Source organism: Cetorhinus maximus, chromosome 15, assembly GCF_964194155.1.
Source record: "Cetorhinus maximus chromosome 15, sCetMax3.hap1.1, whole genome shotgun sequence".
In the NCBI taxonomy this organism is placed as follows: Eukaryota; Metazoa; Chordata; class Chondrichthyes; order Lamniformes; family Cetorhinidae; genus Cetorhinus; species Cetorhinus maximus.
Genome location: NC_135893.1, coordinates 63,037,588 through 63,063,192, shown reverse-complemented (window position 1 = coordinate 63,063,192; position 25,605 = coordinate 63,037,588). Strand labels below are relative to the sequence as shown.

At 44.2% G+C, this 25,605-nt stretch overlaps 1 protein-coding gene and 1 long non-coding RNA gene across 4 annotated transcripts in view; one reads left to right on the top strand and one right to left on the bottom strand.

Moving 5' to 3' along the window:
* gaa2 (alpha glucosidase 2) overlaps nt 1-16,282 on the bottom strand; it is a 42,833-nt gene extending 26,551 nt beyond the window's left edge. For all 3 annotated transcript variants that reach the window (XM_078558551.1, XM_078558552.1, XM_078558553.1), the window contains exons 1-6: nt 16,138-16,282; nt 13,732-14,332; nt 12,325-12,470; nt 8,140-8,305; nt 3,057-3,153; nt 1,081-1,200 (exon numbers count right to left, since the gene is read on the bottom strand). In XM_078558551.1, coding sequence (XP_078414677.1) covers nt 1,081-1,200; nt 3,057-3,153; nt 8,140-8,305; nt 12,325-12,470; nt 13,732-14,322 — 1,120 coding nt within the window. In that variant the 5' untranslated portion in view covers nt 14,323-14,332; nt 16,138-16,282. The remainder of the gene's footprint in view (nt 1-1,080; nt 1,201-3,056; nt 3,154-8,139; nt 8,306-12,324; nt 12,471-13,731; nt 14,333-16,137) is intronic.
* Nucleotides 16,283-20,827: 4,545 nt separating this feature from the next.
* The window catches only part of LOC144690754 (uncharacterized), a 92,812-nt gene continuing 88,034 nt past the window's right edge, over nt 20,828-25,605 (top strand). Inside the window, exon 1 of the long non-coding RNA XR_013578954.1 lies at nt 20,828-20,911. This is a non-coding gene — a long non-coding RNA (uncharacterized LOC144690754). The remainder of the gene's footprint in view (nt 20,912-25,605) is intronic.

The following is a 25,605-nucleotide window of genomic DNA, read 5'->3' as shown; positions in this document are numbered from 1 at the left end:
GATCAGTCCTCTCATCAAAGTCATAAATATAGATTGTAAATAGCTGAGGTCCAAGTGTTGATCTTTGTGGTACCCCACTCGTTACAGTCAGCCAAACCAAAAATGTCCAGTATATTCCTACTCTTTGTTTTCTGTCCATTAATCAATTCTCAATCCATGCTAACGTATTACTCCTAAGCTATAAGTCCTAATTTTCTGTAATAACCTCTTGTGTGGTACCTTGTCAAATGTTTCTTGAAACTCCAAATACACAACATCCACCTGTTCCCCCTTATCCATCTTACTAGTTACATCCTCAAAAACACTAACAGATTTCTCAAACATGGTTTCCCTTTCGTAAATCTGAGTTGACTCTGTTTAATTATATTACACACGATAAAAAGAGGTGAACAACTCCAATCTAGGGTTAAGAGTGAGAACACTTCAACCTTTTGAACAGTGATGTTTATAATTAGGACCATTTACACTTACTACCTCCAGAATTTGTGCCTCTTTCTTAGCTGCCTATTATTAAAATGTTGTTTCTTTCAGCTCCAAAAATATGCTGGAATTCAACAACTTTAATCTCAACAATCAAAAATCCAGGGTTTTAGAATCAAAGTATCTTATTTAAGGAGATCATTCGGCTCGTCATGCTTGTGCTAGCTCTTTGAACAAACTATCCTTAGCCCCATGCATACAATTACGTTCCTTTTTAAGTGGGATAATGCTCCTGTCCACTAAAACAAAGCATTCTCTGGCTTCACATCAACAGCGCCTATAAATGATGACTATGGCAGTTATTTCATTCTGGGTTCTGATCTGGAGGGGGCAGTTGCCAGTCTGCAAACTTCCCTTGCCAACAGCAATTAACTCAGACCATTCATAACAATTGGACATTATCATCATAAAGGGACAGGCCAGGTAAATGCAGCTGAACTTGAGCTGTAATATAAATCATTCTGTGTTACATGGTGTGAGGTTCCTGTCATTATATATCATATCATCCCAATTACTCAGCAATGTCACAGATTTGCTATTATACATAAACCTAGACATCTGACTGTTAGCTCATTATTCCTGTAATCTTCTCTAACTTACCGATGACCTCTAGGTACTGTTGGATGACTGAATTGGGGTCCGGTCCCATGAATATGTAGAAATCAAGAACCCCTCCAATAGTTCTCCAGGTCAGGGCAGGAGCAGGCTGGAGGACCACATCTGCATCAGGAAGAAAGATTTTTAATGGCATTTTTAGTGCTTTGAAGCTCATTTCTTATCTCCTTCACTTCTCAGTACAGTAGCTTGTTTAACATCCTAAATCCATTTTGGATCAGCACTTGCCTCCTTTTGTTTGTCAGTTAGGTTTTCCATTCCCTAACCTCTGTACACATCAATCCTGGTCTTGTTTTCCCCACGTCTCTCTGAAGTGGTCAATGTGGGTAGCAGCTTCTTAGAGTTCCCTCTAATCACTCCATTCTCACCCATTATGGGCAAAGGCTGGCCTCTGCTCTTCTCTACAGTGAAGTGCTTCGGACCTTCATGCATTTCAGCAACACAGGGCAGAGGCTGGGAACCCTAAGGTAAATAACTCACCTCCTGATTCCTCAAAGCATGTCCAGCATCAACAATGCATAAGTCAGGAGTGTGATGGAATACTTTCTACTTGCTTGGATGAGTGCAGTTCCAACAACACTCAAGAAGCTTTACTCCGTCCAGGACAAAGCAGCCCACTTGACTGGCGCCCATCCACCACCTTAAAAATTCACTCCCTCTATCACCGACACACAGTGGCAGCAGTGTGTACCATCTACAAGATGACCTGCAGCAACTCACCAAGGCTCCTTCGACAACACCTTCCAAATCTGTGATCTCTACCCACCTAGAAGGGCAAGGGCAGCAGGCACATGGGAACACCACCATCTGCAAGTTCCCCTCCAAGCCACATACTATTCTGACTTGAAACTAGTTCCTTCACAGTCACAGGATCAAAATCCTGGAACTCCCTTCCTATCAGTATTGTGGGTGTACCTACACCACATGGACTGCAGTGGTTCAAGAAGGCAGCTCATCACCACACTCTCAAGGGTAATTAGGGATGGGCAAGAAATGCTGGCCTAGCCAGTGACACCCACCTCCCATGAAAGAATTAAAAAAAAACCTTGAAGCCCACCACATGCTCCTACTGAATTTGGCCATTTATGAACCGTAGCCACACCTTCAAAAAAGGCACCTATAACCCAAACATTACCCAACATCCCACCACCAAATCCCAAACCCAATCCCAATCACCACAACACCAAGATTCAAACTAAATAACCAACACCTCATCATCTCACTATCAAACCCAATATCCAACACCACACCAAAAGCCAAACTTAATATCCAACACCACACCAAAAGCCAAACTCAATATCCAACACCACACCAAAAGCCAAACTCAATATCCAACACCACACCAAAAGCCAAACTCAATATCCAACACCACACCAAAACTCAAACTCAATATCCAACACCACACCAAAACACAAACTCAATATCCAACACCACACCAAAAGCCAAACTCAATGTCCAACACCACACCAAAACCCAAACTCAATATCCAATACACCAAAAGCCAAAATTAATATCTAACACAACAACAGCAAAACCAAAATGCAAAATCTAGCATCTCAACACCAAAACCAAAACCTAATATCAACTTCTAAGCTATGACTCATTTAGTACTCTCACCTGAGTCAGAAGGTTGTGGGTTCAATTCCAACTCCAGAAATACATTCTAGGTTCAAGCTCCAGTTCAGTACTAAGGAATTGTGATGCAACTCAGAAAAAGCTTTTGTGAAATTACAAGATTGCCCATTGCAATCAATAATAGCCTGCAGTACATGGGAAAGGTGTGAAAAGTAATATTGTATGAGTTTTAGACTCCCATAAAACACCTCACCATAAACACCTCATCATGAACACCTCACCATAAACATCTCAACCAATTGGAATGAGAAACCTGCCTGGTTATAGATGATGTCAATTGGCTTTCCCAAAATATTATGCTTCCTCCCAGAAACCCTTATGCTTACCCATCGCATTGCTGTTGAGGAGGAAAACACCATGCGACATTCCATCTGGCTCCAGCGACAGGTAAAAGGGGTGGACCCCATAGAGGTTAACAAATTCCTGCAGCACAATATTCAATATTCAGTACAGTATTCAAAACAAAGATTCACATCACATATGAGAAGCAGCTCTGGCTCATGGGATAAGGTTAGATGAGGTTTTATGCAGTGGAGTTAGTCAATGTATGCCAGGGTGTTCATTGGGGGTAACATACAACAACAACTTACATTCAAATGTAGGGAGATGGGGGCCGTAGTGATAACCTCACTGGACTAGTAATCCAGAGGCCCAGGTCAATGCTTTGAGGACATGGGTTCAAATCCCACCATGGGAACTGGTGGAATTTAAATTCAATTAATAAATCTGGAATATGAAGCTAGTCTCAGTAATGTTTGACAACTGTCACTGGTTGTTGTAGAGACCCATCTGGTTCACTAATGTCCTTTAGGGAAAGAAATCTGCCATCCTTATCTGGCCCGGTCTACATGGAACTCCAGATCCACGGCAATGTGGTTGATTCTTAATTGCCCTCTGAAATGGCTGAGCAAGCCACTCAGTTCAAGGGCAATTAGGGATGGGCAACAAATGCTGGACTTGCCATTGACGCCCACATCCCAAGAAAGAATAAAAATAACACCTTTAACATAGTAAAATATCCCTAGTCACTGCCTATCAAACAAATTAAACACTAAGCCACATAAAGACATATCAGGACAGAACAAAACGCTTGGTCAAATATGCTGCTTTTAAGGAGAATCCTAAAGAAGGAGTGAGAAGTAATGAGGCCAAGAAGTTTAGGGAGGGAATTCCAGAGTTTATGGCCTTGCCAATTGAAGACCAGAATTGGAGGAACGCAGAGATCTCAGAGGGCTGTGGGATGGAGGAGGTTATAGTTGCATTCTGTATCAATTATTATTTTGACTCCCCCACTAATTCAGTGAAGCCACTGCATTAGGTGCTGCTGGAACACAACCCTCAAAGATCACACCTATTATCCCTGACCAGCTTGGAATTAGCTGAAATTAACAACATCAGGATTGGTCTCAGTTCCATTGACCCAAGTACAAAAAGAAGCCCATCAAGATTCCTGCTCATAAGCATTGTCTGTCAAACCCTGGCTAAAAGTGAACATGCACACACACTGGGGGATGAAACAAGATGAAGCTTTACTATCAAACCCTCCAGAGTAAATTAATCTCCTAGCATTTATTGTTTAAACAAATTTAAAGAGTGACCACTTAGAAGAACCAGGTGCCTGTGAAACTATCCTGGGAATCCAGTTGGAATGTTCATATGTATTGACCCAGGGTCAGGACAGAATTCAGCTCAGCTGCGATGCCTGCATTGTTGAATGGCAGCAGATACTCATGGATCACAAATGTTCAGCAGGAGTCAGGAGAATGTCACAGCTTAGTTTTGCAACTGGGACCACTGTGAGACAGTGACAGAGTAGGAGCCCCAGCTAATTATCCTCCTCCTTAGCCCAATGCCACTGAGGCCAATTTTAGAACCTGCACCCACCCCCACTATCCATCAAGTTACTGAGCATAGGCCTGAGATAAAACCCGGGAGCTTCCTGGCTCAGCTACTCACCAAATAACTTCACCGACCCATTCCAAACAGTGCCGAACCATCTGATCTCAGTGGGGTGGCAGTCAGAGCATTACAATGAGGTTCCAATGCCACTCAGGAAGCAAAAGCTACACTGCGGAAATCATCCAGGATTGCTGCTGTCCTGGGACTTAAGTGCAATGTGTGTGGACACTGGGTGACAACATGATTAGTGGAGTGGTCCCCCAGAAAAGCTGCTGAGGCTGAGAGAGCAATTGAAAATTTCAAAACAGAGGTTGGTCACTTTTTGTTAGGCAAGGATACTAAGGGTGACGGAACCAAGGCAGATAGAGTTGATCAGCCATGATCTAATTGATTTGCAGAACCGCCTCAAAGGGATTGAATGCTCTCCTGTTCCTGTGTGTTTTTTTATTCTTTCACGGGATGTGGCATCGCCGGCTAAGGCAGCATTTTTATTGCACATCCTTATTTGCCCTTGAGAAGATGGTGGTGAGCTGCCTTCTTGAACTACTGCAGCCCATGTGGTGTAGGTATACCTACAGTGCCGTTTGGGAGGGAGTTCCAAGATTCTGACCCAGCGACAATAAACGAACAGCAATATAATTCCAAGTCAGGATGGTTTGTGCCCTGAAGGGGAACTTGAAGGTGGTGATGTCCCCATGCATCTGCTGCCATTGTCCTTCCAGGCGGTAAAGGTCATATGGGTCACGGCTTTGGAAGGTGCTGTCGAAGGAGCCTTGGTGAGTTTCTGTTGTGCATCTTGTAGATGGTAGACACTGCTGCCACTGTGCGTCGGTGGTGGAGGGAATGGATATTGGAGGTGGTAGATGGGGTGCTAATCAAGTGGGCTGCTTTGTCCTGGATGGTATTCAGCTTCTTGAGTGTTGCTGGAGCTGCACTCATCCAGGCAGGTGGAAAGTATTCCATCACACTCCTGATTCGTGCTTTGTAGATGGTGGACAGGCTTTGGGGAGTCAGGAAATGAGTTATCCTCCTCAGAATTCCTAGCCTCTTACCTACTCTTGTAGCCACAGTATTTATATGGCTGTTCTAGTTCAATTTCTGGTCAATGGTAACCCCCAGGACATTGATAGTGGGGAATTTAGCAATGGTAATGCCATTGAATGTCAAGAGGAGTTGTTTAGATTCTCTCTTATTGGAGATAGTCATTGCCTGGCACATGTGTGGTGCGAATGTTATTTGCCACTTAGGTTGTCCAGCTCTTGCTGCATATTGGTATGGACTGCTTCAGTATCTAAGAAGTTGCAAATGGTGATGAACATTGTGCAACCATCAGCAAACATCTCCACTTCTGACCTTATGATGGAGAGAAGGTTATTGATGAAGCAGCTGAAGATGGTTGGGCCTAGGACATTACCCTGAGGAGCCCCTGCAGTGATGTCCTGGAACTGAGAAGATTGACCTCCAACAACCACAATCATCTTCCTTTGTGCTAGGTATGATTCCAACCAGCGGAAAGTTTTCCCCCTGATTCCCATTGACTCCAGTTTTGCTAGGGCTCCTTGATGTTACATTCAGTCAAATGCTGCCCTGATGTTAAGGGCAGTCACTCTCACCTCACCTCTACTTCAGCTCTTTTGTCCACATTTGGACTAAGGCTGGAATGAGGTCAGGAGCTGAGTGGCTCTGGCAGAACACATACTGAGTGTCAGTGAGTAAGTGCTGCTTGAGAGCACTGTTGATGACATGCAAAGGTCACCAGGGTCCAGCAGCCCTGCAATTCACAGCTAACATACGTAGGAACTTTCCATCACTTTGCTGATGATCGAGTGTAGACTTATGGGGCGATAATTGGCTAGGTTCAATTTGTCCTGCTTTCTGTGGACAGGACAAACCTGGGCAGTTTTCCACATTGCTTGGTAGATGCCAGTGTTGTAGCTGTACTGGAACAGCTTGGTTAAGGGCGCAGCTAGTTCTGGAGCACATGTCTTCAGTACTATTGCTGGAATGTTGTCAGGGCCCATAGTCTTTGTTGTATCCAGTACCTTCAGCCATTTCTTGATATCACGTCGAGTGAATTGAATTGGCTGAAGACTGGCACCTGTGATGCTGGGAACCTCAGTAGGAGGCTGAGGTGGATCATCCACTCAGCACTTCCCTGTGTTCCCAGCAGTGCTGCTGCCACTGTTAATTAGCCAATTGTCAGTCATACCTCAGCAGTGAAGAATGGCACTTTTCTGGTGTATGGGAGAAAACTGGCACATATGGCATTGTACTGTAGTCTGAGTCTTCAGGGGAAGAGGGAAAAGAATAGAAAATAAAATGGGTTATGGTGTGGCTTATAGATTTGATTTAACACATCCCATTAATTATCCAGTAATGGTACAATGCACTGCAGAAATCCAGTTAATTCTTCAACAACCACAAGCAGAGTTACATCCTCGGGAGGGTTAATTGATATCTTCAACATGATTAGATCTCAGCTGGTCTAAATTAATGTTTACTTTTAACTTGTTAACACACTGATTAATAGCAACAGCCTGAGTGCCACGTAAATGAAAGGCTGTGGTTTTTGTGCTGGTTCGTCTTTTCTCAATAGAACTGAAAGTGTCGTCAAACTGAAACCCTTAACTAATGTAAAACAAAAGCAAAATACTGCGGATGCTGGAAAATCTGAAACAAAAACAAAAGTAGCTGGAAAAACTCAGCAGGTCTGACAGCATCTGCGGAGAGGAAGACAGAGTTAGCGTTTCGAGTCCGTATGACTCTTCATCCTGATGCAGAGTCACATGGACTCGAAATGTTAACTGTATTCCTCTCCACAGATGCTGTCAGACCTGCTGAGTTTTTCCAGCCCTTAACTAAAGTGTCCCTTTGTTAAGAAACACAGCTAATAAGGAACTCTCACAAGTTTGATGGTGTACAGCCCTTTAAATATTAGGTAGGTCTTTGATTGTGGACTTTATCCCCAAGATCCTCCCTGATATGAGGTGGAATGTTCTGGGCAAACATATTCTGGGGTTTCCCAATTCTGGTTGAATGTATTCTTGGAGATTTCATCACAATTTCCCACCTCTAGCCGCCCTACTCCCAAACTCCAGCCATTGCTCAATCCTCACGGCCCACACCCTTCCCATGCCTATTGGACAGTGAATAGAGTCTTTCTTATTCCATTGGATGATTGTAAACTGTCAATCAAATAATCTTTTTCACCCCCATCTCCAAAATCTTTCAAAATAATATGAAACATATAAAAAGAAACACGGTGGTTTTTCTCCCGTCTGTTGCAGGGTTCTGGGAAATAATCATTAATCCCTGGGTACTTCCTATATTTCTATGATCTTCCAGCTGAATCCTGGAGGGTTGGTGACCCTGTCCCCACCTGTGAGACTGGCTGAGCTGTAGCTGAGAAAAGAATGGCTGTCCATGCTGCCGATCGCAAGCAGGAAAGAGTTCTCCCTCAGCTAACACTAACACAGCGTTGTTTCTGGAATGTTCTAATTCATACTGTACCCGAGGCACGCTGTCACGAGCCCAGAAGGTCAGAGTGTTCCACTGGACGCTTTGCAAGAAACTGGCCCGGTGTTCCCCAAGGCCGTAGAGGTGAGCTGAAGGCAGCCAGGTCGACACCTGCAGGAACTGGTCAGCGAAGAAGAGAGGAGCCACTGTCGTGTTCAACCTGTTTTAAAACATGCAAAGGTCACCAGGGTCCAGCTGCCCTGCAATGCACAGCTAACATACATAGGAACCTCCTGCCTCCGATCGCTGGAGCTGGCACAATGCAACAGGCGTGTGACAGCTCCACATCCTGAGTAGCGCCTGCCCCAGCAGCATTGGGTCACAGCGACTGCGTGCACTCTGAATTATTCATCCCGTGTCGGGAATGGGAAGGGAGAGGCAGATGGGACAAGAGGGGAAACGGGTAGATGGAATTAAGATGCAGATCAGCCATGATCTGATTGAATGGCAGAGCAGACTCCTGTTCCTATGTTCCAATATCTCTGCAACGTGGGATCAATGTTGTGGGGGGGATGTTGTGGATGGGGGTGGGGGGCGCTGGGGTACCTGATCAGCCAATCACTAAGCAGCTGAAGGCTGCCAATCTGTACCCAACATGCCCCTCCCTTGGACTGCAGGAACCTAAAGAGGGGAAATAAATTTCTTACGGAGAAGAAGATATCCTAACTCTTTTTAAATCAGATGTTGGACAACAGCTGGCGTATTGTATCCAATTCTGGGCAGCACATTTTAGGAAGGGTGTCAAGGCCTGGAGAGGGTGCAGAGGAGATTTACCAGAATGCTACCTGGGGTGAGGGACTTGAGTTATGTGGAGAGACACCAGAAGCTGTGATTGGTTTCCTTGGAGCAGAAAGGGCTGAGGGGGGAGGGATCAATAACCGGGGGCATAGATTTAAGGTAAGGGGCAGGAGGTTTAGAGGGGATGTGGGGAAGGATTTTTTCACCCAGAGGATGGTGGGAATCTGGAACTCACTGCCTGAAAGGGGGGTTAGAGGCAGAAACCCTCATAACATTTAAGAATATTTGGATGTGCACTTGCGATGCCATGGCATACAAGGTTGTGGGCCTAGTGCTGGAAAATAGGATTAGAATAGTTAAGTACTTGTTCGACCGGCACAGACTTGATGGGCTGAAGGGCCTTTTTCTGTGCTGTAGACCTTTATGACTCCATGACTCTATGAGAGCTTTTGATCGAGCAGGTAGAGAAAAACGGTCAGGAGGATAACCAGCAGCAATTGACAAAAGAACTGGGGGAGATGAGGAGAATTTTCTTTTATTCAGTGAGTTTTGTGATCTGGAATGCACTGCCTGAAAGGGCAGCGGAAGCAGATTCAATAATAACATTCAAAAGGGAAATTAAAGAAATACTTGAAAAGTGAGAAATGGCAGGGTTATGGGGAAGAGCAGAGAATAGGACTAATTGGATAACTCATTCAAAAATCCACTATAAGCACTGGACTAGGTGGACTGAATGGCCTCCTCCTGAGCTCTGCAATTCTATGAAGTTCCAGGATCTTCCAGCAGCCTTTTCAAATTCAAAAGGTTTGAGGGTATTTGAGTCTCCCTCCAACCTCAAACACCACCTGTGACTTCCTCACCAAAAGGTCTCAGCCAATGGGGCAGAATTTGGGGCTACTGGACATTCACCTAACAGACACATACACTCACTCTCTCACCTTCCCTAAAGGGCAATAGTGAACCAGATGGGTTTTTACAACAATTGACAATGGTTTCATGGTCATCATCAGACTTTTTTTTTTATTCAATTCAAATTCCACTATCTGCCGTGACAGGGATCGAATCCAGGTCCCCAGAGCATTATCCTGGGTGTCTGGATTACTAGTCCAGCGACAATACCACTATGCCATCCCCTCCCCATGAGGTGGCATAGGTTGGCATGAATGAGATATAGGATATATGTGGGGGTTGAAAGGGTGAGGGGTGAGGGCTGGAGGGATTTTTTTTTGTTTTAATCTTTTCTTTTCTTTTTTTAAACATAGTGCCGGTGCATCAAGACAAGCCTTTTGCCCAGCCTGCCTCTGGACCCAGCAGCCTCCACACTCATTCCAGGGTTGCCCACCCAGAATCCTATTTCAGCCTGCCCACCACCCCCAACTGAAAATCCAACCTGCGGGTTGACATTTTTAAAAGGTCATGTTTGCAGAGCCGGGAAATCTCCCAACCCCTGCATAACCGACCCAAGAGCAAAAATCTAGGCTGCACTCTCAAACACACACACTCTCTCTCACACACACACATACAGGCAAACACACACACTCTCTCTCACACACACACATACAGGCAAACACACACATTCTCTCTCACACACACGCATACAGGCAAACACACACACTCTCTCTCACACACACATACAGGCAAACATACACACACTCTCTTACACACATACACACAAACACGCATGGCAAACACATACAAATACACACTCTCTCAAACACACACAAACACACACACAAACACATTCCCTCTCATTCAGACACAAACACGTACAGCAAACACATACAAATACACACTCTCAAACACACACACTCTCAAACACACACACTCTCAAACACACACACTCTCAAACACACACGCAAACACTCTCTCACATACAGACAAATACACTCTCTCTCAAACATGCACAAACACACTATCTCTCACACACACACTCTCTCAAACACACACAAACACACTCTCAAACACACACTCTCTCACACACACAAACACACACTCTCTCTCTCAAACACACACAAATACATTCTCTCACACACTCTCTCAAACACACAGACACTCTCTCTCAAACACACAAACAGACTCTCTCTCACACACAGACAAATACACTCTCACACACACACTCACACACACTCTCTCTCACACACACACTCAAACAAATACACAAACACACACTCACACACCCTCTCATATACACACACACAAACTCCCTCTCTCACATACACACACACACACACACAAAAACACACTCTCTCACACACACTCAAACACACACACACTCTCTCACATACAGACAAACACACTCTCTCTCAAACATGCACAAACACACTATCTCTCACACACACACTCTCTCAAACACACACAAACACACTCTCTCACACACACAAACACACACACTCTCTCTCAAACACACACAAACACATTCTCTCACACACTCTCTCAAACACACACTCTCAAACACACACAGACACTCTCTCAAACACACAGACTCTCTCTCACACACAGACAAATACACTCTCACACAGACACTCACACACACTCTCTCTCTCACACACACACACACTCAAACAATTACACAAACTCACACACCCTCTCATATACACACACAAACACACACTCTCTCTTACACACACATACACACACACAAACTCCCTCTCTCACATACACACACACACAAAAATACACTCTCACACACACACACATACACTCTTACACACACACACTCTCTCACTCACACACACACACACAAACATGGTTAGTCTGCCAGGGTCCAGGACCTCATGCTTGCATTGAAAGGACCGAATTCATGAGGAGTTAAAACGAGGCTGGAATATTCACCTAGTTTACAGTAGAGGAAGAATCTCCAGGGAAAAATCTTCACTGTGGAAGACAGTTCTGAGATTAAAAGTTCCCAGGCTAAGAAAGGAAAACAACAGAAGTAAACCCTGGGAAGCTAAGAATCACTTTGGGCTGTTTCCGGGAGAATTGAATGTCTACTTAAAGGACATTGTAAAGTATATCTATGAAGTGTGTTTTTGGCTGTGCTTAAAGAAAAAAGGTAATGTTTTGTTTTGTGGTTTAAGGTTTAAACTGCCTACAAAAGATAGTGTTTAAACAATAGTCAATAGTGTTTTTACTCTTTTGTTACAGTAAAAGTCTTAAAATGAGAAATCTTGTCGTGTCATCCTTTCAGCTATTAGTTGGACGTTCAAATTTCTTTTTACAGAGATCATAACACACACACACACCCGCAGAATCACACACACACAAACTCACACACACTCACATTCATTCACACTCAATCACTCATTCACACTCATTCATTCACATTCACTCACTCACATCTAGATCCAAAAATAAAGAATTTCTCTTTCCCTCCTCCCATCCCATCCCATCTAGAAAGTTCTGGTGAATGCACTGGGAGATAGAATTCTTTGAAAAGCACACAGCACTGTCCCAGTGGAAGTCCTCTTCACGATTATTCCGAATGGATCCTCGGAATATTCCACAGTGTACACTGGATTCTTGGCTCTCTGCGTTGTCTTGGGAATCTCGATGGGAACCTCATATCGTGGATTTGAGGAATCATTTATCTAAATTGTGTCACAGAAAGAGAAGAGAATCAGTATTATGCACCTGACCACTTTACCCTAGTTTCGAGAGACCAGTGATGTAACAGGAAGTGGGCCAAAGCTCTCTGTGAGATACTGGCTGACAACATTCACCCGATTTCTGTGCAGTGCAATAAAGTCATTATTCATTCTCTGTTTGAGTCCATGCATATTATTAGCCAGCCATCACATTATTGATATCAGGCAAAAGACACACAATTCCATGTGTTTAGTGGGTCAGACATAGATATAACAGGGGCAGATATTTCATAAAAACCCACCCTAAAAATCATGTTTATTAGAGTCAACATGCAAATTTAAATTTAAAGAAAGTTTGGCCTGGGCATTATTGCTATGTGTGGGAGCTTGCTGTATGTAAATTGACCGTGTGCAAATTTGCTGCTGCGTTTCCTACAACAGTACATCATGAACTAGAAAGCACTTTGGTGTGTCCTGAGGTCCATGAAAGGTGCTACATAAATGCAAGTCTTTCTTTTTTTATTGATTTAATAATCTGGAGAATGTGAGTTCAAATCCTGCCACGGTAGTTTGAGAATTTGAGTTCGGTTTTTAAAAAATGGAATTTAAAAAGCTGGTATCAGTAATTGTGACCATGATGTTGTTGGATAGTTATGAAAACCTGCCTGGTTCATTAATGTCCTGTAAGGAAGGACACCCGCTGTCCCGACCGGGTCTGGCCTATCTGTGACGCCAGTTCCCCCAACAACGTGGTTCACCAGTATCTACTCTCTGAAGTGGCCCAGCAAGTTACTCAGCCATATCAAAGAAAGAGAGAACCTGAATTTATATAGCGCCTTTCCTGACCTTTGTGTGTCCCAAAATGCTTTACAGGCAATTAAGTATAAAGTGTAGTCACTATTGTAAGAGTGATAAATGTACTGTAACAGTTCAAGAAGAAGTCCACCACCATCGGGACAGGCACTAAACAACGACACCCACATCTTGAGAATGACCTTTAAAAAAAAGAGCCTAGTCAGCTTTACTCAAATTCTTTACCATAAAAACCCAACCCGGTTTTCTAATATCCCATTAGAGAAGGAGGCACCTGCTGTCCTTACCTGGCACAAGTGAGCTACAGCTGTTCAGAAAGGCCCACCAGCAGCACCATCTAGCCAAGGGATGACTAAGGATGGGTAATAAATGCCAGCTTTGCCAGGTCCTGAGAATGAAGCTTTCAACCTACACAAAAGGAACTTTTTCAGCTTAAAAGGAAGTCCCTCACCTTAATGTGAAGTCTGTTGTCGGTCTCAAACATTACATTCAGTTGGAGCTTCCAAACATCCTGGGGGTAGTAGGTTTTATTCCTTCGGGTCAGTTCTCCCGCCTCGCCCAGCTCTGTGGGTGTTCGGTTTCTCAGGGTGTAACTGGGAAAGTTCGGTGGGTAGAAGCACCATGGCACCCCGGCCAGATTCAGGGGAGACTGGATAAAACAGCAGGCACGCTGCTCACACAAATCCCGGGTGACCACTCTCTCTCTTTCAGGGTAACAGTCGAACCTGCGCCACTCTGGGATTGAGGGGCAGCTGTCCGGACCGGTCAGTCCATCCCCCTGGCCGTTTCGAGATAGCACATGGCGCACCCCCATCTCTGGACCCTCTGCCTGCCTGTTGGCCAATTGCCGGACTGTCCACCCTCTGTGCCAGAAGCCAGGTAGAATAAGGAGAAGAATCACAGTGGGTATCAATGCCCATAGGTACCTGCAGGGATGGGTACTGCACTGGTTAATCTTCACAGTCCCTTTGGCTGCTTGGTGAGATTTCATCCACTCTTCACCCATCGAGGAATCCAGCAGGACTTCCTTCCCATAAGGCATCTCAATGACACTGAAAATTATAAAGAATATCACTTGTTTTCATTCTAATTTTTTCTCCATCTTCCCAACTCCTGCCAGGGGGAGAGGTCAATGAGTATGAGCTGCCCTCCAATACTGTGCCCATGTGTCCATTTGCCATAGTGGATGTTAATGTAAGTCATAACCAAGGTCAGGCCAACCCTGTCCTCAGCCAATGTCCACACACATGCCTAGACATATACACAAAAACACACACACACACACGCATACACGCGCACACACACACGCACGCACACACGCACACACACACACACGCATTTACACCTTTCAGCAGGAGTCACTACAGAGGGGTCAGAAAGAGGAATTCTCTCTTAGCTTCATTTAGTGACCCTCCCACTGATTTGCCTATGGTTCAATTGCTTAGCACAGAGGGTAAATCCAAGGGCCCTGTAGATGAGACACTGTCACCCTCCAACACCCCTACTCCTGCATACTGAGGGGAGAACGAGTACTGGTGAGAGTGTTCCCCCTTCTCTACTCATCTTCACGCATAGGAATCAACCTCATCTCTTCACCTCCTACTCTAGTTTATTCTCCCCCAACCCTGTGAAACTGTTCATTCCCTCAGCCATTCTACAATCTGCAGTGTTTTAAAGACCTGTATGTGGTGTCTCCCCCACCTTAATCATCCAGTTCAACTCCTCTCCTACAATTTTCCATCAAAATATGGTATTGGCCAATTTAAAAAAAACAGCAGTAGAGTCAGAGGCAAGTCACATGCTTGATATAATGAAATAGATCAAGTAAAGGCTGCTTACACACTTGATGATTGGACAGAAAATGGGAAGTAATGCAAAACTGAAGGTGGACATGAGACAGTGATGCTCACCCACAAACGAGAACCGCAACAGTGTCATTATTATGCAATAGGAGAATATTTCATAAAGGTTATACACAGAGTGTACAGTGTGTTAAGGATAGGAAAAGGGACTCCAATAATGGGCCTCAGATCATCCTGGTGTTTGCATAATACAACAACAATGGAGTTGGTGACAAAGGAAAGCAATCAATTAGTCTAAAACAGACCCAGATGTGAAGCAAGGAAAACCCCAGTGGTGGAGAGCCTTAGGAACCATAGTACCAAAGTCACCTGGTTTCCTTATCTCTGTAACCTCCTCCAGCCCTACAACTCCCCGAAATATCTCCATTCCACTAATTCTGGCTTCTTGTCCAGAGGATGTGCTAATGGTGACATTAAGGGTAGAAAGCAGGATGCTTCCACTTACTCATCCTGCTTTCTATCCTTAATGTCACCATTAGCACACCCTTTAGCTAATATCACTACCGTCAACACCCCTTTGACCTTTTGTCTATGACATCTTTGGCAATCTCTCCTTTGCCTCCACCTATCACTGGCCCTCTATCTAGCTCCACCTGTCCCACCCCCTCAAACAGCTTATATTTCACCACATTTCTATTTCTCTTTAGTTCTGATGAAGTCATATTGGACTCGAAACGTTAACTCTGTGTTCGTCCCCGCGGATGCTGTCAGACCTGCTGAGTTTTTCCAGCAATTTATATTTTTGTTTTGACAGAACTCTGTTTGCAAGCCAAACTTTAACAATAAATTCGCTTAAAGAGCAACTCTGGCCTAGCCTGTCATGCCTGATTTGACTTATATGAACAGCAGTGCTGATATGCTCCGCTGTTAGCAATGAGTCATGGGGCCCTTCTACGATAACCTCATACAGCCAGCCCAATGCAGTATGTGTGTCATTCCTATAAACCTGCACAGCCCTCTTTCATAAATCTGCAGTAATGTAAAGACATTCTTACTTCACTTGTTGCTGCTGGCTGAATAGCTCGCGTGGATCTTGCAGATAGATAACAAGCAGTTTGTGTGTCGTTCACCCAGCCTCTTGTAGTACTGTGGTTCACTTTTGGCCCTCCCAGAGGCTTTTGATTGCTGCATTGAAGGCCTTTCTCAAGTACACTGCTGCCCTCTGCTGGAATCATTGAAAGACACAACCTCAGATCTTACTGCATAAGGACAATCCCAATGGAGTTTAATTCACTCTAGTTAACTCAGTGCTTTCCATTAAGTGTGCTATCTTAATGCAGTCAGTCATCATTTTAACATGTTAGAATAATAAAAAATGATTTTTATATAAAGGTATCAAGCAGCGCACTACCAAAGTGTGGGAAATCCAGAACAAGGGGTTATATATGTAAAATTAGAGCCAGGCCATTTAGGAGTAAAACCAGGAAGCATTTTTCTACACAAAAGGTAGCAGCAGTGTGCACCACCTGCAAGATGCACTGCAGCAACTCACCAAGGCTCCTTCGACAGCACCTTCCAAACCCATGACCTCTGCCACCTAGAAGGACAAGGACAGCAAATGCATGGGAACACCACCACCTGCAATGTCCCCTCCAAGCACTCACCATCCTGACATGGAAGCATATCACCGTCCTCCACTGTCGCTGGATCAAAATCCTGGAACTCCCTCCCTAACAGTGTACCTACGCCACATGGGCTGCAGTGGTTCAAGAAGGTAGCTCACCGCCATCTTCTCAAGGGAAACTGGGAATGGGCAATAAATGCTGGCCCAGCCAGCAATGCCCACATCCCAAGAAAAGAATTTTTAAAAATTCATGGAACTACCTCCTTCAAAAAAAAGCTGTGGACGCTGGTACAATTACTTAAAATTAATAGAACAGGAATAGGTCATTCAGCCAAACTGGTCTCTGTCAATGGTTATGCCGCACATGAGCCTCCTCCATCTCTCTTCATCTCACCCTATCTGCCTAGGGTCCTCTTCATGTGCTTTTCTAGCTTTGCCTTAAATGCAGCAGCTATTTGCCTTAACTGCCCACTGTGTTAAAAAAACAAGAAACATTCACATGTATATAGCACTTTCATGATCACCTGATCTCTCAAACCGTTTTATAGCCAGTGGAGTCACTGTTGAAATGGAGAAAATGCAACAGCCACTATGTGCACAGCAAGTTCCCACAAACAGAAATGGAATAATAATCAAGAAATCTGTTTTAGTGATGCTGAATGAGGGGTAAATATTGGCTAGGACATTGGGGATAACTCCCCTGCTCTTTTACAAAATAACATCATGGAGTCTTTTGCATCCAACCAAACAGACAGATAGCACCTTGGTTTAACATTGCAACCGAGAGACATCACACATGCTGCATTCCTTCAGTACTGCACCGGAGCATCAGCCTTGATCTTTGTATTCAAGTCCTGGAGTGGGACTTGAACCCAGAACCTTGTGACTGAAAGACAAAAGTGCTACCAACTGAACCACAATTGATTGCAAGTTTTGCATTCTTACAACTCTCTAGGTAAAGAATTCCATATTGGATTTATTAGTGACTATCTTATATTTTTGTCCCCTGGTTTAGGCCTTCCCAACAAGTGGAAACATTTTCACTATGTCTGTCCTATCAAACCCCTTCAGGATTTTCAAAACCTCTCTTGAGTCACTCCTCAGCCTCTATTTTTGAGAGAAAAAAGCCTCAGTTTGTTCAAACTTTTCTGATTATAACCACTCAATTCTGGTATCAATTTTGTAAATCATTGATGCAGCTGCTCCAATGCCTCTGTATCATTTTTGGAATATGGGGACCAGAACTGCTGAAACTTTCAAGACTGCAAGTGATAGATTTTGACAGGCAAAGGGATCAAGGGATATGGAATAAAAATGGGTAAATGGTGTTGAGGTGCAGATCAGCCATGATCTGCTTGATTGTCAGAGCAGGCTCAAGGGGCTGAATGGCCACCTCCTGGATGAGGATGAGGAGCGATAGTTCACTATAGTCACAGAGGATGTCATTTCTCACTTTGGTTTGGGCTGCTTCACTTCTGTGGCATGGACAGAGACCTGACTGGAGAGATTCAGCAGAGATTTGCAGGAAAAATGGGCACAGATTTGTGAATCAACAATGTAAAGACGTTGGAAAGAAAGGGGAGTTTGGAGGTGGGGTGAGTCGTAACTTGCAAGGACAAAATGGCCGAGAGTGTATTTTTTGAGGAATCTGACAATGTTGATTTTGAAAGGAAGGGCATCCAGTAACTGAGGAAAGGGAACTGTTTACAATGTCACCCAACGTGGGGGCCATGAAGAGAAGTTGGGTGGTAGTCAGTAGTTTAGCGGGAATAGCATCAAGGGAGCCAGAAGTGAGTCTCACTGTTGAAATGGGCTCAGAAAGAGTATGAGGGAGATGGAGTGAAATTAAACATGAATGTGTTACGATCCTCGAAGAGACCAAAAACTGGAAAAGATAGGAATTCCCAAAAGATGCCGACGAATGGAACGGAGGGAAAAGATTTCACTTTTCAAAACTCTGACTGTCAAAATCACTGTAAAATTAAGCAGGCATTAAGATGAATTTCACTTTCAATAATCGATACAACAAAGATACATCTTACGAAACTACAAGCACTTGCATCTTTCCCCGCAAATATGTGGCACCACGTGCAATTTCAAAGTTCCCTAACTCAGCCTCCATTACATAGGATCTCTCACTTTACCCACTCAATGGATTCAGCCCTTGAGTCACGTTCACCGGCAGCCATCTTCTAACTGAGGTCTTCAGATACACTTAACACCGACAAAGTGCGTGTCTATAAATGCTGTCTCACTCAGGTCATGTCAGTCCTGATGGCATAGCTTTCCAGAGTTAATTTTCAGCCAACCAACCAACAACACTCAGTTCACAGTCTAGTCCTCTGATACAATCGCTTAGCTCTTTAGCATTCCTCAGCTATTCACATTGCTTTTATGATTCAGGCCCTTTTAGCTCACTCGTCCATCACTTCCCAAGAGTTCTATTTTCCTTTTTAACTGCCAAACAGAAACTAACCTTTTCAGAAGGAGCTTTGCTTGTTTCCCCTCGCACAAATTCTGTGTTCTATAACGGTGTCCTGTTGCAACAGAACAGGCTGAAACAAGATGCCATCCCAATTAACTTAAATTAGCCTCTTTTTTCTAGCTTTCTTCTCCATAGCAACCTCAGCCAGAATTCAACTTCTCAGAAGTGATGTCATACCTAAGAAGTCCAATTATTCCCCCTTTTCAGAATTATTTTTAGTTTCACTTTGGATTTAAAGGGACATCTCACAAATGTAAGCTCTCTTCCAAGTACTGAGCTCGTCACAGGTGTGTCAGCCTAGGTTATGTGCTAATTCAGACACATGAATGAATATTGTCCTGTTGTGAGTTATTTAATGCCTGGTGCACATTGTATGGAAAAACACTGCCCACAGTCTAGTGTACAGGTGATGGCCATTCATTAATCTGATGTAACCATAACAAATTGAGACAAAGCCATCTGGTGGATCTTAATCAGTGACTTTATTCTCTAGTTGCAGTAAAAATCCAATTAAGTTACCTTCAGCAATAATCAAAGTCTTCATCCGCACACTTAAACTTTTAAGAAACCCGCTTGTCCCAGTTCATGAGGTTTTAGTACCAGCTAAAAGTGCAGCTTTTAGCAATGGTCGAGCATCTGGATTTTACCTGGATTTTTATTTGCCAATTTTTTAATGTTTAAACAAGGCAGTTTCTCTACATTACTCTGTTGGTTGGAACACTAATGATCTCAAAATATTCCGCAAACAGCTTCCTCATGAGAAGGCAGTGGAATTTGTGAAACACTTTGGGTTGCAACCTTATTCCCTCTCTTGGGTGCTGTAGGATTTATGAGTGTCACACCATTTAATGTTATTAGTTATGCCCCCACTGTGCTCACTGACCTATGTTGGCATCCATTCCAGCAACTCCTTGATTTTAAATTTTCCATCCTTTTTGTTAAATCCCTCCATGGACCAACTCATCTCTATTACCTCCACCAGCCCTGGAGCCCTCTGAGCTCTCTGCAATCCTCTAATTCTGGTCTCTTGTGCATGCCCTATTTTCATCGCTCCACCATTGTGACCAAGCCTTTAGCTGTTGAGGCCCTAAGCTCTAGAATTTTCTTCTTAAACCTCTCCACTTCTCAACAACAACCTCCCCACTTAAGACGCTCTTAAAAAAATACCTCTTTGATCAAGAATTTGGTCATCTATCTTATTATCTCATTGTGTGGCTGGTGTCGAGTTTGTTTGATAATCATTTCTGTGAAGTGCCTTGGGATGTTTTAATACCACTCAGTACCGCTTGCCTCCCCTTCCCTTTAAACACAAAAAAAATCCCCTAAAGTGTCCTAATGATGTGATTTCACCACCCCACGCACCTTTTAAACTGGAAATATCCCGGTTTAGCAAATCAGAACCCAGAATGATTTAATCTAATAAGAGCGTGGCAACCTGAAGTCCCCCCCCCCCCCCCACCCTCCCCCAATGTCTCAGTTTGCTGGGGGAAACAGTCATATATTTTGGGGCCAGTTAAACGTGGTGTGCCTTTAAATGTCCTGCATTCTTTGGAAAAAGGACTATGTTTGATATGCAGTATTTCAGTGGGGGTTTTGTAAACTACAGTATGCGGTGGTTCCACCACTGTGTGGTGCTGTAGAGCAGCTTTGTCTGTTGGTGCCAGTCCCTAATTCTGATGGAATAAGGAGAAATTCACGATGGAATTACAGTAAAACTAAGGTATTTTTGTCAGTGTACCTCATTAAAATGTCAGCATTAATGTGGGAACATCAATCTGTGAGGTTTAAGCTAAATCACTCTTGTATTTTATGAATAAGTTTCACTGTAGGCCTCAAACTTCTCCCCAGCCTCAATTTGAACAATGCCCCAGTCCTAGTGTGTGGCAATGGGGTAATATTCAAATTGAGGCTGGTGGTCAGTTTGAGGCCTAGGATTATAATTTTCAATGCTGGGTGAAAATGTCTCACTTTGTTTTATGAATCCTATGTTTAAACTTGCGCACTGAAACAGAACAGGAGATATGGTGACATCTGCTGGAAATTAAAGAGTTGACATGAAGTAAGATCAAGTGGAACTACAGATGCAAAACATTGGAAGGCAAATGAAGCTGTACTTTGCTCTGGTTAGCCCATGCTGTCAGTACTAAGTCCAGTCCTGTGTGGCAAGATACAAGGGGCAGTGTGGAGGAAAGACAATCCCTATCCCGCGCATCCGCCCTCACGCCTTCTCCTCCCTCCCAGAAACATGATAGGGTCCCCCTTGTCCTCACTTATCACCCCACCAGCCTCCGCATTCAAAGGATCATCCTCCGCCATTTCCGTCAACTCCAGCATGATGCCACCACCAAACACATCTTCCCTTCACCCCCCCCGGCGGCATTCCGTAGGGATCGTTCCCTCCGGGACACCCTGGTCCACTCCTCCATCACCCCCTACTCCTCAACCCCCACCTATGGCACCTCCCCATGCCCACGCAGAAGATGCAACACCTGCCCCTTCACTTCCTCTCTCCTCACCGTCCAAGGGCCCAAACACTCCTTTCAAGTGAAGCAGCATTTCACTTGCATTTCCCCTAACTTAGTCTACTGCATTCGTTGCTCCCAATGCGGTCTCCTCTACATTGGAGAGACCAAACGCAAACTGGGCGACCGCTTTGCAGAACACCTGCGGTCTGTCCACAAGAAAGACCCAAACCTCCCTGTCGCTTGCCATTTTAACACTCCACTCTGCTCTCTTGCCCACATGTCTGTCCTTGGCTTGCTGCATTGTTCCAGTGAAGCCCAACGCAACCTGGAGAAACAGCACCTCATCTTCCGACTAGGCATTTTACAGCCTTCCGGGCTGAATATTGAATTCAACAACTTTAGATCTTAAACTCCCCCTCCCCCCATCCCCACCCCGTTTCTTCCCCCTCCCCCTTTTTTTTCCCAATAATTTATATAGATTCTTCTTTACCCACCTATTTCCATTATTTTTAAATCTACAACTAATACCTTGTTAGTCTTTCCACCCCACCCCCACTAGAGCTGTACCTTGAGTATCCTGCCATCCATTCTTAATTAGCACTTTTCTTAGATAATATCACCACCTTCAACGCCTCTTTGATCCTTTTGTCTGTGACATCTTTTGATTATCTGCTCCTATCACTGCTTGCTTGTCCCCACAACCGCCCCACTCTCAACTTCTCTCTCCCCCCGCCCCCCACCTTAGACCAGCTTATATTTCACCTCTCTCCTAACTATACTTCAGTTCTGCCGAAGGGTCATGAGGACTCGAAACGTCAACTCTTTTCTTCTCCACCGATGCTGCCAGACCTGCTGAGTTTTTCCAGGTAATTCTGTTTTTGTTTCCCTTGTGTAAAGGGTTTGATTTATGAGAAAGACAAGATTTGCATTTATATAACACCTTTCACAGCCTCAGGATGTCCCAGAATGCTTTACAGCCAATGAAGCCTTTTTGAAGTGTAGTTATTGTTGTAAAGTAGGAAAGGCATCAGTCGATTTGTACATGGCAAGCTCCCACAAACAGCAATTTGACAAAGACCAGATAATCTTTTTTTAAGCAATGTTAGTTGAGATAAAACACTGACCGGGGCACCAAGGAATACTTCCCCACTGGTCTTCCAAATAGTGTTGAGGAATCTTTTACACCTACAGAGAGGGCAGAATGGACCTTGGTTTTACCATTTCAGTTAAAAGATGGCACCCCCAACAATTTGTAACTTGTTCACTACTGCAGGGATTATCAACCAAGATTACATACTCAATGCCTTGAGAGTGAGACTGGAACTTATGTCCTTCTACTCAGAAAGTGTACTACCCACTGCCCACAGTTGACAGGAGTTGGGAGATTTAAATAAATGGAGAAACTAGTGCTTTTCAACTTGAAAAGGTAGCTGAAAGATGAGGGTAGAAGTTAATCTAGGCCTATTTTTGGGCAAGGAATACGTTAACAAATCAGTGACACGTTTTTGAGAAAATTCTTTATAATGTAAATCTGTAATGTAAATTTGTAATGTAAAATAGAGCAGATGTACTTACAGCAATAAATTACCATAGAACCGGACTTCGGAACTTAATATGCACAAAGCAAGATAAATGTTACTGAAAAAACATACAATTATTTACTTCCTCTTAAAGCGAAAATTAAAATAAATATTTAAGAATGAGATATGAATCATTGGAAGAGGAAAGGCATTCAAATGACAAAAAGTAAATAGGAAATGCTTACTGACCATTCACTCATCAATTCCCACTGTTCACTGACCATTTACCTATCAATCCTCCCTGCCCACTGACCATTCACCCATTAATCCCCAGTGTTCATTGACCATTCACCTATCACCCCCTGGTGCCTACTGACCATTCAGCCATCAACCCTAGTGCTCACTGACTGTCCACCCATCACCCCCTCCAGTGCTCACTGACCATTACATATGAATTAGGAGCAGGAGTAGGCCACTTGGCCCCTCGAGCCTGCTTCACCATTCAATAAGATCATGGCTGATCTGATTTTAACCACGATTTCACATTCCGGCCTACCCCCGATAACCTTTCACCCCCCTTGCTTATCAAGAATCTATCCAACTCTGTCTTAAAACTATTCAAGGACTCTGCCTCAACCACCTTCTGAGTAAGAGAATTCCAAAGTCTCACAACCCTCAGAGAGAAAAAATTTCTCTTCATCTGTGCCCTAAATTGGCGACCCCTTATTTTGAAACAGTGATTCCAAGTTCTCGATTCTCCCACAAGAGGAAATATCCTTTCCACATCCACCCCGTCAAGTCCCTTCAGGATCTTATGTGTCTTAATCAAATTGCTTCTTACTCTTCTAAACTCCGGTGGACATGCCTAGCCTGTCCATCCTTTCCTCATAAGACAACCCGTCCATTCCAGGCATTAACCTAGTAAACCTTCTCTGATCTGCCCATAATGCATTTACATATTTCCTTAAATAAGGAGACCAATACTGTACACAGTACTCCAGATGTGACCTCACCAATGCCCTGTATAGCTGAAGCATAACCTCCCTACTCTTGTATTCAACCCTGGCAATAAACAATAACATTCTATTAGCTTTGATAATTACTTGCTGCACCTGCATACTAACCTTTTGTGATTCATGCACTAGGACACCCAGATTCCTCTGCAACTCAGAGCTCTTCAATCTCTCACCGTTTAGATAATATGCCTTTTTTATTCGTCCTGCCAAAATGGGCAACCTCACATTTTCCCACATTGTACTCCATTTGCTAGATCTTTGCCCACTCACCTAATCTATCTGTATCCTTTTGTAGCCTCCCTGTCCTCTTCACAACTTACATTCCTACCTATCTCTACCTATCTTTGTGTCATACTATCCATCAGCCCCCCAAGTGCTCATTGAGCGTTCACCCATCACCCCCCCCAGTGCTCACTGACTGTTCCCCCTTCAACCCCCAATGCTCACTGACTGTTCCCCCTTCAACCCCCAATGCTCACTGACTGTTCACCCCCCCCAATGCTCACTGACTGTTCACCCCCCCCAATGCTCACTGACTTTTTACCCCCCCCAATGCTCACTGACTGTTCACCCCCCCCAATGCTCACTGACTGTTCACCCCCCCCCCCAATGCTCACTGGCTGTTCACCCCCAATGCTCACTGACTTTTCACCCCCCCCAATGCTCACTGACTGTTCACCCCCCCCCCAATGCTCACTGACTGTTCACCCCCCCCAATGCTCACTGACTGTTCACCCCCAATGCTCACTGACTGTTCACCCCCCCCCCCCAATGCTCACTGACTGTTCACCCCCCCCCAGTGCTCAGACTGTTCACCCATCACCCCCCTCCAGTGCTCACTGACCGTTCACCCATCACCCCCCCAGCGCTCACTGACCGTTCACCCATCACCCCACCAGCGCTCACTGACCATTCACCCATCACCCCCCCCAGCGCTCACTGACCGTTCACACATCACCCCCCCAGCGTGAACTGATCATTCACCCATCACCATCTAGTACTCACTGACCATTCACACATTATCCCCAGTGCTCACTGACTGTTCATACATCACCCCCCAGTGCTCACTGACCATTCACCTATCACCCCCCAGTGCACACTCATTGTTCACCCATCACTCCCAATGTCTACTGTCTATTCATCAATCACCCTGTGTTTGTTGATCTGCAGTAACAACTCAATTTTAAAATTCTCATGCTTGGCTAATGAAAATCTTTCAGTCTCAGATTTAAAATTAACAATTGATCCAGCATCAATTGCCATTTGTGAAGGAGAGTTCCAAACTTTGCCACCCTTTGCATGAAGAAACGTTTCTTAATTTCACTCCTGAAAGGTCTGGCTCTAATTTTTAGAATCCGTCCACTAGACCTAGAGTCCCCAACCATCAGAAATGTTTCCATCTTACCTGAATGT